Raw genomic sequence first — 14,384 nt, 5'->3', positions numbered from 1 at the left:
TTAGTCTTAATCCTAAAATGAGAGAAGGATTTCAATGGATCAGATTTGCAACTTGAAAACAGCAGTGTGGCTGCCCTTGGAGAGAGAGAGGATGAAGGGCAGAGTGCAGCTGGGAGTCAATGTGATAATTCAGGTGAGTGGAGATGGCAGTGCGGCTAGAGCAACACAAAAGTAGATGGCCAAAAGCCAATGGATTTGCTGGCTGCTTAGAGGAGAATATTGACAAGACTTGATGAAATAGGCATGAGAAGAGAGCACCATAGAAAGAGAAGTCAAAGTGACTCCAGCATTTCTGGCATGTGCCATCTTCCCTGAGACAGGAAACAGGGAAGAGGCTGAGGAAAAGACTACAAATTTAATTTTGGACATGCTGAGCTTGAGGTTCTTTTGGGACATCCAAGTGGAAATGCTGCATAAGGAGTTGAATATATTAGAGTTCAAAAAAAAGCTCTGGACTAGAGGTATGCATTTGGAAGGGTGCATAAAGCTTGTAATTAAGCTATGGGCATGGATGACATGGCCAGGGAAAGAAAATGCAGTAAGATTTCCACTGGTGCTTTATCATTCCAGCTATCTTGTGAATAGTCTAGTCTATTGTGTTCACCTCCAGCAATCCTCTTCCCACACTTTCCCTTCACTGGGTTCTCTGAATTATAGAATTTACATGGAAAGGAAACTTAGAAATCATCAGGTCTAATCTCCAGATTTTAGACATGAAGAAACTGTAGCTGTTTTCTCAAGGTCATGCAAGTCCTCAGAGACAAAATGGAGTAAAAGCTCAGGTCTTTTTGACAAGTACTTCAAAGAGTTTCCATCTGGAGGGGGACATGTTGGGAGACAAATGTAGGGTCTCCAATACTTAGAATCCTATAGATGCTGAAGTGTGCTCATTTGTCATGATGAAACAACACAAACCCATGCAAAGGACCACATTTGTGGGGGAACCCCTTGGTGGGGGGTGAAAAGGGAATGGGATCTCGAATTGGATTGATCTTGGTTTGAATATTAGTAAACTGCGAAATTGGACCAAAAATTTGAACTCTCCATTTCCTTCTCTATGAACTAGAGATAAAAAAATCACCTTGAAGTGTTGTAAGGAATAAAACTAATATATTAAAACCCACTAGCCACATAGCAGGCTCCCAAATTACTAATGATTTCCTCCAAAATAAAAAAAGAATCTCCTACATAATATAAAAGTAATTGTTATATATAATTTATAATTGTTATATATAATATATAATTCCTATTTTAAAATATAAAATCAAAATAACAAACCCTTAATTTTTTAAAAAAAAATCTTTATTATTAAAAAGAAAATCCCAGTGGCTGATCCAATTTTTATTCAGTTATTATAATTATTATAATTATTCAATTATTATAATATTTTCTAGAAGTAAAGCACCAAAAACCTCCCTATTTCAACAACTTGTTGTTAAGAAACTGAAAACCTATGTGGTCAGTTTTAATTTATTCAAATATGTGTGTAGCCAAGATAAATAGTATAGTTGTAAAATACCATCAAAGATGGAGCAGTGCTGTGAAAAATGTAACATTAATCATTTCCTCTTTTATTCACAAAGTTTTATGCTCCATCTGGACTTGGATCTCTACTCGGCTTTCATTCAGAGTTTAAATACAAAAGATTTTCAGCTGATATGAGTGTCATAGCTTGCTTTACCAAAGCTTTTCGGATGAGAGATGAATATACATTATAAGTTACAGGATATGAATTTTAGGGCAAGAGCTATGATGTAGGAATAAGACTTGTGGGGTTCATTCAGAGAAAATCCTCAGAAAAATCTGCAAATATTGTATTTTTAGCTTTATAGTTATTTTTTTCCGATTTGAAGATATAGTTGTGTAAAAATTGCATGAGTTCTTTATGCAACTCTCATGCAATAATATTGGAAATGCGTCCTTCACTTTGTAATGTGATGGAGAGCCTCAATTTGGAGGCAAGCTGTAGCAGTAGACACCTCTCAGATACTTCTTCGGAACTTATTCCTTGTCTACCTCCAAGCACGACATGAAGCAATTTACAATTTTAATCTCCCCTCTCCCGCCTCGTCTCTTTCACACACACACAGACACACACACCCCCACACACGCCAAATTAAACAACAGCAATAAAAGACAGGCGAAGAACCAATTAGAGGAAAAAGGAAAGTAGATGTGTTAGTGAAGAATCAGGTGAGAAAATACGAATGAAACGTTAAATTTAGCAATGAACTTCCTGGAAACTAGAGAAATCAGGAAAATGAAAATACAGGTTATACATTTCTCTTTGTTTTAAAAAGAGAAAAAGTTAAGATTATCTTCAAACATGAAATTTTAGTATCTTATTATAGAATAAATGTATTTCATGGATTCTTCACAAGCAACTTAGAGAACATGAAGTAAATGTCTTTGATTATAACTTTGCAAAAGCTAACAAAATAGTATGTAAATGAGCACGTCTCTGCCCACTCTAAAGGCTTCTGTATCATTACACTCAAACCTCATAAAGGTCTTTCTTTTGGGAGTTAAAGACATGTAATTCAAGTTCTTGCTTAAAGATTCAATTATAAAGAGACAGCATTTATCAACGGAACAGAATAGAGAGTCCAGAAATAAGTCCACGCTTATATGGTCAATTAATCTACGACAAAGGAGGCAGGAATATACAATGGGGAAAAGACACTCTCTTCAATAAACGTTTCTGGAAAAACTGGACAGCTACATGCAAAAGAATGAAACGGGACCACTTTCTTACACGATACACAAAAGGAAACTCAAAAACGGATTAAAGACCTAAACCTAAGACCCGAAATCATAAAACTCCTGGAAGCAAACGCAGGCAGTAAGCTCTCTGACATTGGTCTTAGCAGTATTTTTTTAGATACGTCTCCTCAGGCAAGGGCAACTAAAGAAAAAACAAACTAACGGGACTACATCAAACTAAAAAGCTTTTGCACATCGAAGAAAAGCATCAACAAAATGAAGGGCAACCCACTGAATGGGAGAAGATATTTGCAAATGATATATCTGATAAGGGGTTGATATCTAGAATAGGTAAAGAACTTATACAACTCAATATTGAAAAAACAAATAGTCCAGTTAAAAAATGAGCAGAGGAACCTGAATAGATATTTTTCCAAAGAAGACATACAGATGGCCAACAGGCACATGAAAAGATGCTCAACATCTCTGATCATCAGGGAAATGCAAATCAAAACTACAATGAGATACTACCTCACTATGTCAGAATGGCTATATCAAAAAGACAAGAAATAGCAAGTATTGGCAGGGATGTGGAGAAAAGGGAACCCTTGTGCTCAATTGGGGAGAATGTAAATTGGTGCAGCCACTATGAAAAACAGTATGGAGTTTCCTCAAGAAATTAAAAATAGAACTACCATATGATCCAGCAATTCCATTTCTGGGCATTTATCTGAAGAAGACAGAAACACTAATTTGAAGAGATACACGCACCCCCATGTTAATTGCAGCATTATTTAGAATAACCAAGAAATAAAAGCAACATAAGTGTCCCTTCATAGATGAATGGATAAAGAAGATGTGGTATGCAGATACCATGAAATATTATTCAGCCATAAAAAAGAATTAAATCTTGCCATGGATGGACCTAGAGAGTGTTATGTTAAGTGAAATAAGTCAGACAGAAAAAGATAAATACCATATGATTTCACCTGCATGTGGAATCTAAAAAAACAAAACAAATGAACAGACAGAACAGAAACAAACTCATAGATTCAGAGAACAAACTGGTGCTTCCAGAGGGGAGGGAGGGTGAAGGAATGGGTGAAATAGCTCAAGGGGATCAAGAGGTAAAGATTTACATTTATAAAATAAATAAATCAAAGGGAAGTCATGTACAGCATAGGGAATATAATCTACAACGTTGTAATAATGTTACATGATGACAGACGGTAACTAGATCCTGTCATCATGTATAAAAATATTAAATCACTATGCTATACACCTGTAACTAATATAATATTGAATGTCAATCACACTTGAAAAAGAATAAAATAGGAAGCTGGTCCTGTGGCCTAGAAGTTAAGTTCGGTGCACTCCTCTTCAGTGGCCCAGGTTCGGTTCCCGGGCATAGACTTATACCATTCGGCAGTGGCCGTGCTGTGGCAGCGACCCACATACATAATAGAGGAAGATTGGCACAGAGGTTAGCTCAGGGTGAATCTTCCTCAGGAAAACTAAATAAATTAATTAATTAGATAAAATAAAGTGGAAATGTTTGAACAGTTCCCACAACTGACTTTTTAAACTCTGCAAACAGAAATCACCTCAGTTCATCACACCAGTTGAACATTTAGTGCCGACATATATGTGATCTGTCTATAACTCCACTAAAAGGAAAATATTAGCCCTCAAAACCCAGTATAGTAACTGGAACATAGTGGATATTTAATCAGTGTTTGTTGAACTGAATTAAAAAATCTAAAGGAAAATATAGTTAGCATGCCTCTAAGACTAGCAGGCGCATTTTTTTTTATCAGCTTAAAAGTACTAACACCCTGGTTGCATCTCAGTTCTAATGAATTAAAATATCTGCAGTTAGGGTTTGGAAATTTGCATTCGTACGGACCTCCCCACTAAATCTGCTGTAGATATAGGAAAAGTTTGAAGTAGAAAAGGGAAGTGGAGAATGTGGTAAAACCAAAGGCAGATGTCTTTGGACATCTGGAGGAGAGGAGGAATCCCAAAGGAAGTCTGTGCAGGTTGCAGCACTGGGTACCAGGAACCCAGGACTCTGCCGTATCGTCTCTGCTTCTCTTTCCTCATGTGTTTTCTTTTTCTCAGTCTGCAGCCAGGCTTCCTTCGCCTCCCTCCTTACATGGCTATTGTCCAGCCCCCAGGTCTACATCACCTCAGTGCCAGACACACACACACTTAACTGAAGTTTGGGAATGGGAAACAACAGAATCCCAGGAGAGAGAGAGCTGATGGGCTAGGCTTTGGTCAGCATCCACCACTGACCTCATCCCCTCAACTTGAGGGGGTCTGGTCGCAGACTACCAACGGAACTGTCTGAGCTACCTCTGCAATTGAGAAGGAAATTCTGGGCGAAAAACAATGCTGTGATTGGATCCACCCAAGGACATCTGCTATCCCATAGTTTAAGGGACAAGCATGGAGGGTTCATCCCAAGACGTTTCCTCTGATCCTGGAACCAAGGAAATCAGGATGCTGAAATTAACAATTCCAAAACCAAAATAATTAGAAAAGTCTTGGATGCTTAGCTGGAGGAAAAGCATCTATTAGGAGGGAGGAAAAACAAACAACCCCAAAGTCCAAACCATTGTTGGTAATATTATCTGTGTAATAGGATTCTTTGACATGATTCTGGGTCTGGATCTCAGATGTTGTGAGAGGATGGGGTTGCATAATCACTTTCTCAACACAGCTCTTTTCACCTGAGGTGGATGTGGGGATTACTTGGCTACCACGACATATGTATTCCACAAGGATGTCCCCAGTGGAGTTGCATAGCACCCACCCCTCCACATAGCTGTAAACATTCATCTGGGGCGGGCTTGACTGAGGTCAGATTGCAGGGGAAAAGGTGACCATAGCCCTTGAAAGGGAATAGAAAGATCTGCACGAGCAAGTTGGCCTGTGTACCCAGTGCCCTAGGTAAAGCCTACAGCCCAGTCCAGCCCTGCCTCCCTGCTTGAGGCAGTGCTTCCTGAACCTCAGTGTTAAAACTGGGGTTCTGATTTAGTGAGTCTGGGATGGGCTCACACCGTATTTCTAGTAAATTTCCAGGTGATGCTGATACTATTGGACCATGGGCCATGCTTTGAGCATCAAAGCTTTAGGGAGCATACGTGGGTAACCTGAAAGAGCTCAATTAACAATATTTGAGACCCTTTTCCCTGTGGAACAGACCCTAACAAGACAGACTCCTTTCCTCAACAATTGCACCAACCTCCTCTCACACATCACATCCATCATTCACCACAGCTGGTCTCTAGTTCTACTAAGGACAATAGAGTTAGTATACTCCTCTTTTCATTAGCGGCTCTGCAGTAGAACACGAGGCAGGCCTGGAGAGAGAAGGGAGAGGCAGAAAGAGGCAGGAGAGCAAGCAGCAGGCAGCAAGCTGGGCCACAAAAGAACACAGGAATTAACAATCTCAAGTCACCATAAGAAATATCAGGAGACAAAAATTGCTAAAAAAGACTGAAAAATGCTAGTAAAATGAATGGGACATGAGATCATTATAATTTGGGGATATTAATACAAAGAGGTTGGTGAATATGAGACATACCGATTAAATCTACAGCAAAGCATCTAATTAAACCTGTGAGCCAGAGAGCTCCGGAAAAATTTCTAGGAAACATAGAATTATAATTGCAAACTAATTACATTAATATGAAAAATGACACTGATATTCTCTTTATTTAATAGCCACCATTGTTGTTTTATGTCACTGAACATTGCAGTAAGTATCCAGCACTTCATGGTTCCTTCTCAATCTATATGTCCAATATTACTTTTCAATTAAGATCTTAATATCGTCAATCAAGAGTTCTTCCAATAGCTTGCTATATTGGAATTCTATGGAATTGTATTGGAATTGTATGACGTGTTGCTACTTGAAGAACTCAATCAAAAATTCTAGATTTACCGTTGGAGCAGATAACTCAAACTTGCAGCCCAGCTTAATCTGATGGGCAAAACTTTTCTGTTTATATATGTTGTCACAAAAATTCCTGATCAGGAATGCCTTTAGATAGGCCACGCACTGTAGAATTGACCACAGTTCACAGGTCAGATGGCAACTTAGTGCACTGACCTGCCTGGATTCTGAATATATTTCGGTTTGCAACCCCCGTATTCAGTATCTTAAGAAGATAAGTTCTCCTTCCCATTGGTCATCAAAACATGAGTAATTTTCATATTTGTGTTTAGATGTAAAGTTAATTCTCTGAGGGGTTGACTGCAAGGAGCTTAATATTTACAAGGGGATATAGGGAACATATAAAAACAACCATCAGATACAGTGGAGCATAATAACCACTATCAGAGAGGCAATAAACAAGGTTTCTGAGAGCACAGAGAAAGCAAGCTCAGGACAGTTTTCTCCAAAGAGCTCTCTCGGCTGACTGTTGAAGAAGGGACAGAACTTCACAGTTAGAACGACCTGGAAGTCTGGGTGTGGGATGGTGGAGAGGGAAGAGATGGAGTAAAGTCCCAGATGTGGGAAAATACAGGGCATCATCGCGGAAGAGCAAGAAACTGGAACAAAGTGGGCATGCAAAACAGTAACAGGAAAAAAGGGGAGACATCTTGTTAGAGCAAAATGTCATTCTATTGCAGTTCTCATCGGCTCCATGCTCCCTCTCTCTTTCATCTGAGAGCAATGAAGCTATTAAACACCAACATCTGGGCCTGCTTATTTGTATTCTGGTCCTAATTATTACCCTCTCATCGAGGCTGAAGCCCTCCTGATCAGGGTCTTTTTTGGATCCTTGTTCGTGAGGAAGCGTCACACAACTCCTGTTAATCAATCCCACCAAGCCCCTCCCCTCCACGTGCTGGGCCCCAGCCTCCTCACTCGCTGCTCAGGCTTGAGTCTGTTTGGCTCTGCCTCTCCTCTAAGCTGTGCCAGCCCAGGACCCAGCACGCCCAAGTCCCCACGGCATGGGCATTCACTGTCTCGTGGAGCCAAGGCACTGACTTCTAACTGATTACTATCCCTTTCCTCCAGCCACTTCCAATCAAACCTGTGGGGTTTTCCTATTTCTGATAATGATTCCTTTATCTCACAGTCACCCAATTAAACAACAAAACCTAAAAACTACTGGGTCATGTCCTCTTTTATCCGCCAAATCCTCATGCTTTTTCCTCTCTATTCCTTCACTCCCTGGATGTCAGACCCTTGGCACCCAAAGACTCTCATATCTGACCCCACTCCACTGGTTCCTATCTCTCCATCCTGTCCTCAGCAGTGTGACCACTTCAAGTTCTGCACGCACATCTGGTGGTAGTAGTGTTCTTGAAGCTGAAATGGCTCCTCATTTTCCAAACTCAGTTCATCACTGCTCTTCAGGAACCTTCTCCTGACTCCTCATTGATTGTTTTCACCCTCCTAACTTCTATATGCAATCTACCTCACATTGTTTCATATGTCTTTATTTTCATACTCTTTTCTGTTATTTCACATTTGTTCATTATGTCTTTTCAATTAGAGTAGCGTCATGATTTTTGTTTTTTTGTTTTGTTTTAATACCATTTGAAGAGTCCAACATGATTTGGAATATGGCATAAGCATTTTGTAAATAGTTATTGAATAATGAATTAGAGAAAGAGTTTCAGTAGTGAACAGCTAGAAGAGATTGAGATAGTTAAGCGAAAGATGCTGGACAAAGTAGAGCCACAGTGCAAACTTACCAGAGAAGACGCTGGGTATCTTGGAAAGAAAGCTTTTGACAGTACGGATGGGAATTCCATTTTTTTCATCTTGCATGCGTGCTATGACGTCTTCCATCTAAATAACAATAATAACATAATTAAAACCTTTTATAAATTGAACTTTTGAGAAAAACCAATTATAACAATTTTGACACCAGTTTTTTCCAACTAAGAATAACGCCATCTAGATGCCTTTCTACACTTTGTCACATTAATATTTTTAGTTTGGTTAAAAGATAATAGAGAAAACAGCAAGAAAAGTGGCCATTTTAGAGTCCATTAAGCTGTTAAGGGGAATTTTGTGCTTTGAATATTGCCTCTCTCCTAGTTTCACACTTTTTGGTTACAAAGTTTGAGATAAATGAGTGTTTATTTTTGAAGTTGTCAGAAACCATTTTCACAGCAAAATTCATACTTCATTAATATTATCTCTACTGAACTCAGTGAGAAAGAAAATGGAAAACTTAAAAGCCTCTGCTTGGATTTCCTCTTCAAGCAAGAGAGTTTCAGTGTTTTGGTTTAGGTTAAACTTGTAAAACCTGCCTAGGAATCAAGACTGATTGCCACATTGCTGCTTCTCCTTCCCAGGCCTTTACTGAGGTATGATAGGAAATACGCATGCACACATACATGCATAATACAGTGAATAGCCCTCTGCCCATTTAGCGGATTCCACGGTATCTATCCTTCTCTCAATCTGGTTGATACACTTGCTTTTGCTTTTTGAAAAATTGTCACAGTTTTAAAGGGCTGTGCTTTCCAAAGTCTAATATGGAATTTAGTTCTGAATAATATTCATTGACATCATAGCCTCAGACTTTCCTTGTGTGCTTCTAAACCTGTGGTGCACATATATGCACAAACACATGCACATTTGTAGAATAGAACTCAACATCCATTCCTTATTTATTCATTGCACAAACAGTTACTGATCACTGACTCTAGACCAGATTCATCACTGAGCATTATGACATGAAAATGAATACAATACAATTCCTGCCCTCAAAAAATTCACAGTTAATGTTGAAAACAATGCTGAAATTTGAGTAAGATTTGTAGTTTAGTTAATAGCATGGTACCAATTTCATTTTCCTGATTAGGATAATTATGCTAGAAAAATATAAGAGGTTAACATTAGGGTATATGGGAATTCTCTGTACTATTTTTGCATTATTTCTGTGTCTCAAATTATTCCAAAATAAAAAGTTAAAAAATCACAGTCTAAACTTTATATTAATGACTTATCCAATTCTCATCAACACAGCTTCAGAATGCTTTTCAACTAAGAAACGTATTTGCCTGGATAAGTATTATGTAATTTATTAGCATGAGAAATAACTGGGATGTGAGGAGAAAGAGTTTGAGAGTAAGATAGGTCTGCATCTGACCCTTGGCTCTTCTCCTTATCATCCATGTTACTTGAAGCAAGTTACGTGACCTCTCCGAGGCTTAGTTTTCTCATCTGTAAAATGTGATAATAGTATTTATAGTATCTCCTTCACAGTGTTCTTGGGGTTGGGTTGGGGCTGAGGTGGGATATAGTATTTTAAGGTTAAATGATACAGCATACATAAAGCACAGAATGTAAATGGACAATCAACATTGGACGTTAAATGTCCATGCACACCCCTAATACTTGGGGATGCTTATCCTGCCTCCTTTATGTTTCCTTTTCATGTGGAGGGAGCACCATTAGCCTAATCCTGCTGCCTCTTTCTGCCCCCTGACTCATTCCACTTCAAGGAGGGGGACTGACTTATCAGGTAGAAGAGTTAGGAATGAGGAATTGGCCTGTAGGGTCCATCCTTTTTCTTTTCTTTCTTTTAATTATTTTATTGAAGTCATATTGGCTTATAACATTGTGTAAATTTCAGGTGTACATCACTATATTTCAGTTTCTGTAAAGACTGTATCGTGTTCACCACTAACAGTCCAGTTTTCCTCTGTCACCATAGATATGTGACCCTTTACCCCTTTCGCCTTCCCCCATCCCCTTCCCTTCTGGGAGCCACTAATCTGTTCTCTTTATCCATGTGTTTGTTTATCTCTCACATATAAGTGAAATCATATGGTATTTGTCTTTCTCCATCTGACTTATTTCACTCAGCATAATACCCTCAAGTTTCATCCATGTTGCTGCAATTGGCACAATTTTGGGTTTTTTTATGGCTGAGTAGTATTCCATTGTATATATACACCACATCTTCTTTATCCATTCATCCATTGATGGGCAGTGGGTTGTTTCCAAGTCTTGGCCTTTGTGAATAATGCTGTGATGAACTGTGCATATACCTTTGTGAATTATTGATTTCATGTTCTTTGGACAAATACCCGGTAGTGGAATTGCTGGATCACATGGCATTTCTGTTTTTAATATTTTGAGAAATCTCTCTACTGTTTTCCATAGTGGATACATCAGTTTGCCTGCCCACCAGCAGTGTATGAGGGTTCCTTTTTCTCCACACCCTCTCCAACACTTGTTATTTCTTGTCTTGTTAATTATAGCCATTCTGACAGATGTGAGGTGATATCTCACTGTAGTTTTGATTTACATTTCCCTAATAATTAGCCCATTCCTTTTCTATCGGGAAGCCCACTTCCAACTTTGCTGATCTGGAGAGGCCTGCCCAAGTGGGTGGGTGGGTCTGTTCAGATTGGGCGTCAGGACTAAAGCTGGCATGTGCACAAACTCTCTTCAATAATAGCTTTATCAGTGATCAAGGTGACCCTGTGAGCCCTCTGCCTTACTCTTCGGCTGTGTTTCTCGATTGGTTTCAAATTCAGGTAGAAAAGGAAGTTTTCTTTTTATCAGGCCCCCAAACACCCCCCAAAATAACAAATTCCCCACTTCTTTTTATGTAATAAAGATATCTCATCTAAGTACAGAAACATGAAAATAGATACATTTTTGTGACTTTTTATTTTGTCACTATTTGCCCTTCACTCACCTGACACAATGTTCAGAAATGAAGAATAAGCTGCTTTGCCTTGCCTAGTATCAGCCTGTAAGCCCTTGTATTATCAGCTTAATGGTTTAAAGCAGGCCGGATCAGACAGACATGGAAACCTCTCTGACTCCCACTTTAATCACCTCAGCACCCCGGGGAGTGGCAACAATCACCTCTGGTTGGGGGCTGGATTAGGGGGCACCGCTACGCATTGAAGAGTTTCCTCTGCAAAGGCACCCACCTCTCAGTTCATTGAATCCAGAAGGAGCAAGATTAGGAATCTGGGAATTGAAAGAGACCTTTGTGGTTGTTTTTCAAATCTTCCATTTTTTCAGAGCTATAACTGCCACAACCGAAAAACATTTAAACTCCACATAAAAATAGGATTTGTGTTCTAGACTGAAAATGTGATCCTAGAAATGTATTCAGCTGTTTTTATCTTTATTCAGATGTGATTTATCCGTGAACCTTACCATGGCCTCGAATGAGCAAAAAACAAACCAAAGAACAAAATAAAACAAAAATGAAAGCAAAGAAAAAAAAATGTGGTTTCTAAAAGCTCAAGTCAATCACAAAGTCCACATATAAACCATCCGCTTTCTTTACTGACGCTCCCTTAAACATTCACTCAGACTCTATCGACTACTATAGGAAGCATGGCTTTAACATACTTGATTATCTGCTTTCCCACTGTTAGCAACAGCAAACTGGATGAGAAGGAGAACACTAAAAGCAGACCAACTAGTAGAGCGAGCTGGACAGAAATAGGGATGAGAGCCTATAAAAAGTAACTTCAATAAATGGTAAAATCTTTGGGACAATTTAATTTAAGGTCAAAAGATTCAGCTATCTCAAGCATCCCTAAAGATGATGCACACACACACATCTATCTGTCAATTATCTATCTATTTTCATAAGGATGGCACTGGGCTGTAAAGGGTTAGAGTGTGTTTTCACTCTCATAAGGCTCTTTCTGAGGGTCAGGACACTCTGAGCATGGGAAAACAAAACACAGGACTGTAGACAGGGCAGCTGGGCATGCCTCGAGTCACTGAGGCTCTCTCTGAGTCTTACTTTCTTCACCCTTAAAATAAGAGGTTAGAAGCAGATGATCTGTAAGATTTCTTCTAGCTACAAAACTATTGACATCTGAAAATAATCATCAGCGTTCAGAACTAGGTAAATTTCCTTACTTAAGCCAAAGAGCCAATTCCCTCTCAGAGACAAACAGAAGAACCTGTTAAATTGAACAAGACTTTTACAAATACATTTGCTTCCAACTGTCAGCAGACTTTAATTTCAATGCGAAGAGTAGAATGATTAAAGCGTACGTTTAGGCCAGTCAGATCTGAGTGTGAATCCTACTGTGCTACTTACAAGCTATATGAACAGGTATGTTACTTTATCAGTCTAAGACTCAATTTTCTCATCTGTAAGATGAAGATAATAATAATACTATATATCTTATCATGGGTGAGGATTAACAAAACAACGTTAATTAAATGTTTACCATGATACCGCCATCATCATCATCACCATCATCTTCATCACCATCACCATCATCCTCATCAACATAAGTTTCTTCTCTCATCACTCTACTAGGAAGCCACAGATCCTTTCTTTCTTTTACAATCTAGCTGGCAAAGACAGCTGTGGTCACATGTCAAATATTTATTAGAAGCAACAAACTGTCGCTCATAAAGTAGACAGAGACACCCGTGGGCAAGTTCTCTCTTAGATTTCCTGTAGAAGACTGGTTTTATGTTATCCCCTGAAGATAGGGGATTTGCTTAAAAGAAATGTCAAGAAGAATATTTTTGCATATAAGCAAGGACTATGTAAACTAAACAAAAATAGTATTTAGAAGAAAGGGGGAAATGAGATTGCATCCATTTTTGGCAAAATGAAAATGTTTCTGCTCTCATATTTTCTTGATGAATTTGCCCCTTGAAGTTCTTTAGAAGATCAAAAAATTGAATTGAGATTGAGTACTCTTTGCCAAAGTAATCTTTTTTCTATGAAAACTTATTCTCTATATGTGATAAAAGTGAAACAATTGTCTCTTGCAAAGTAGTTTTGAGAATATCTAGGGCTCAATTTGTTCAAAACTTTTTTATACCTCTGTTACAGAACGCTTCACATTTTAGTTACTATTACTATCTTATAATCATCTGTTTTCCCTTAGATGTGAACTTTTTGAGGAAAGAAATCTCACCTTACCCATTTTTGTATTGCTAATATATAAAGTGCCTGGCCCATAAGAGAGGCTCAAGAAAAAGGGGGCGGTGGTGGGGGAGAATGTTGAATCTTTGTTTACTGCACGTATTTGATTTTCCTGAGAGACCCAAAGCATAAGTACCAGTTAAATTCATTTAAGATTTTATCTTGAGATGTTTGAAATGCTTTTTTTCTTTTGATCTAACATTTGGTGAAAAAATAGGCTGACTCAGAAATAGTGGAACAGACAGTCTCAATGTACTATAAGCTAACACATTCTTATTCTTTCTGTTCCATTCAATGCAGGGAGTTTATTAGAGCAATTTCTTATTTCAAAACATGAGAGTAGGAGCTGGCCCAATGGCATAGTGGTTAAGTATGTACACTCTGCTTTGGCGGCCTGAGGTTTGCAGGTTCAGATCCTGGGCATGCACCTACACGCCACTCATCAAGCCACGCTGTGGTGGCGTCCCACATAAAGCATAGGAAGATTGGCACAGATGTTAGCTCAGAAACAATCTTCCTCAAGGAAAAAGAGGAAGATTGGTAACAGATGTTAGCTCAGGGACAATCTTCCTCACACAAAAAATAAACAAATAAACAAAAAACATGAGGATAAATCAGTGGCTGCTTCTGAGGCTGTCTTTCTGCTTGCAGATATGACACTCAAGTTCACTGTCATGTGTAAGCTCTCAGGATGAACTATTGATGGAGCTATTGAACTCCAATACACTGCTCTTTTCTCAGGAATTCATAATTAGCTTTTCCTTTGGCATA

At 38.7% G+C, this 14,384-nt stretch overlaps 1 protein-coding gene across 1 annotated transcript in view; it reads right to left on the bottom strand.

The window, feature by feature from the left end:
- The window catches only part of RGS7 (regulator of G protein signaling 7), a 498,621-nt gene that overhangs the window by 262,634 nt on the left and 221,603 nt on the right, over positions 1 to 14,384 (bottom strand). Inside the window, exon 3 of the mRNA XM_046679301.1 lies at positions 8,422 to 8,518. Within this exon, the coding sequence (XP_046535257.1) occupies positions 8,422 to 8,518 (97 nt within the window). The remainder of the gene's footprint in view (positions 1 to 8,421; positions 8,519 to 14,384) is intronic.

This window comes from Equus quagga, chromosome 12, assembly GCF_021613505.1.
Source record: "Equus quagga isolate Etosha38 chromosome 12, UCLA_HA_Equagga_1.0, whole genome shotgun sequence".
Taxonomy (NCBI): domain Eukaryota; kingdom Metazoa; phylum Chordata; class Mammalia; order Perissodactyla; family Equidae; genus Equus; species Equus quagga.
This window is presented reverse-complemented; position numbering and strand designations above follow the sequence as displayed.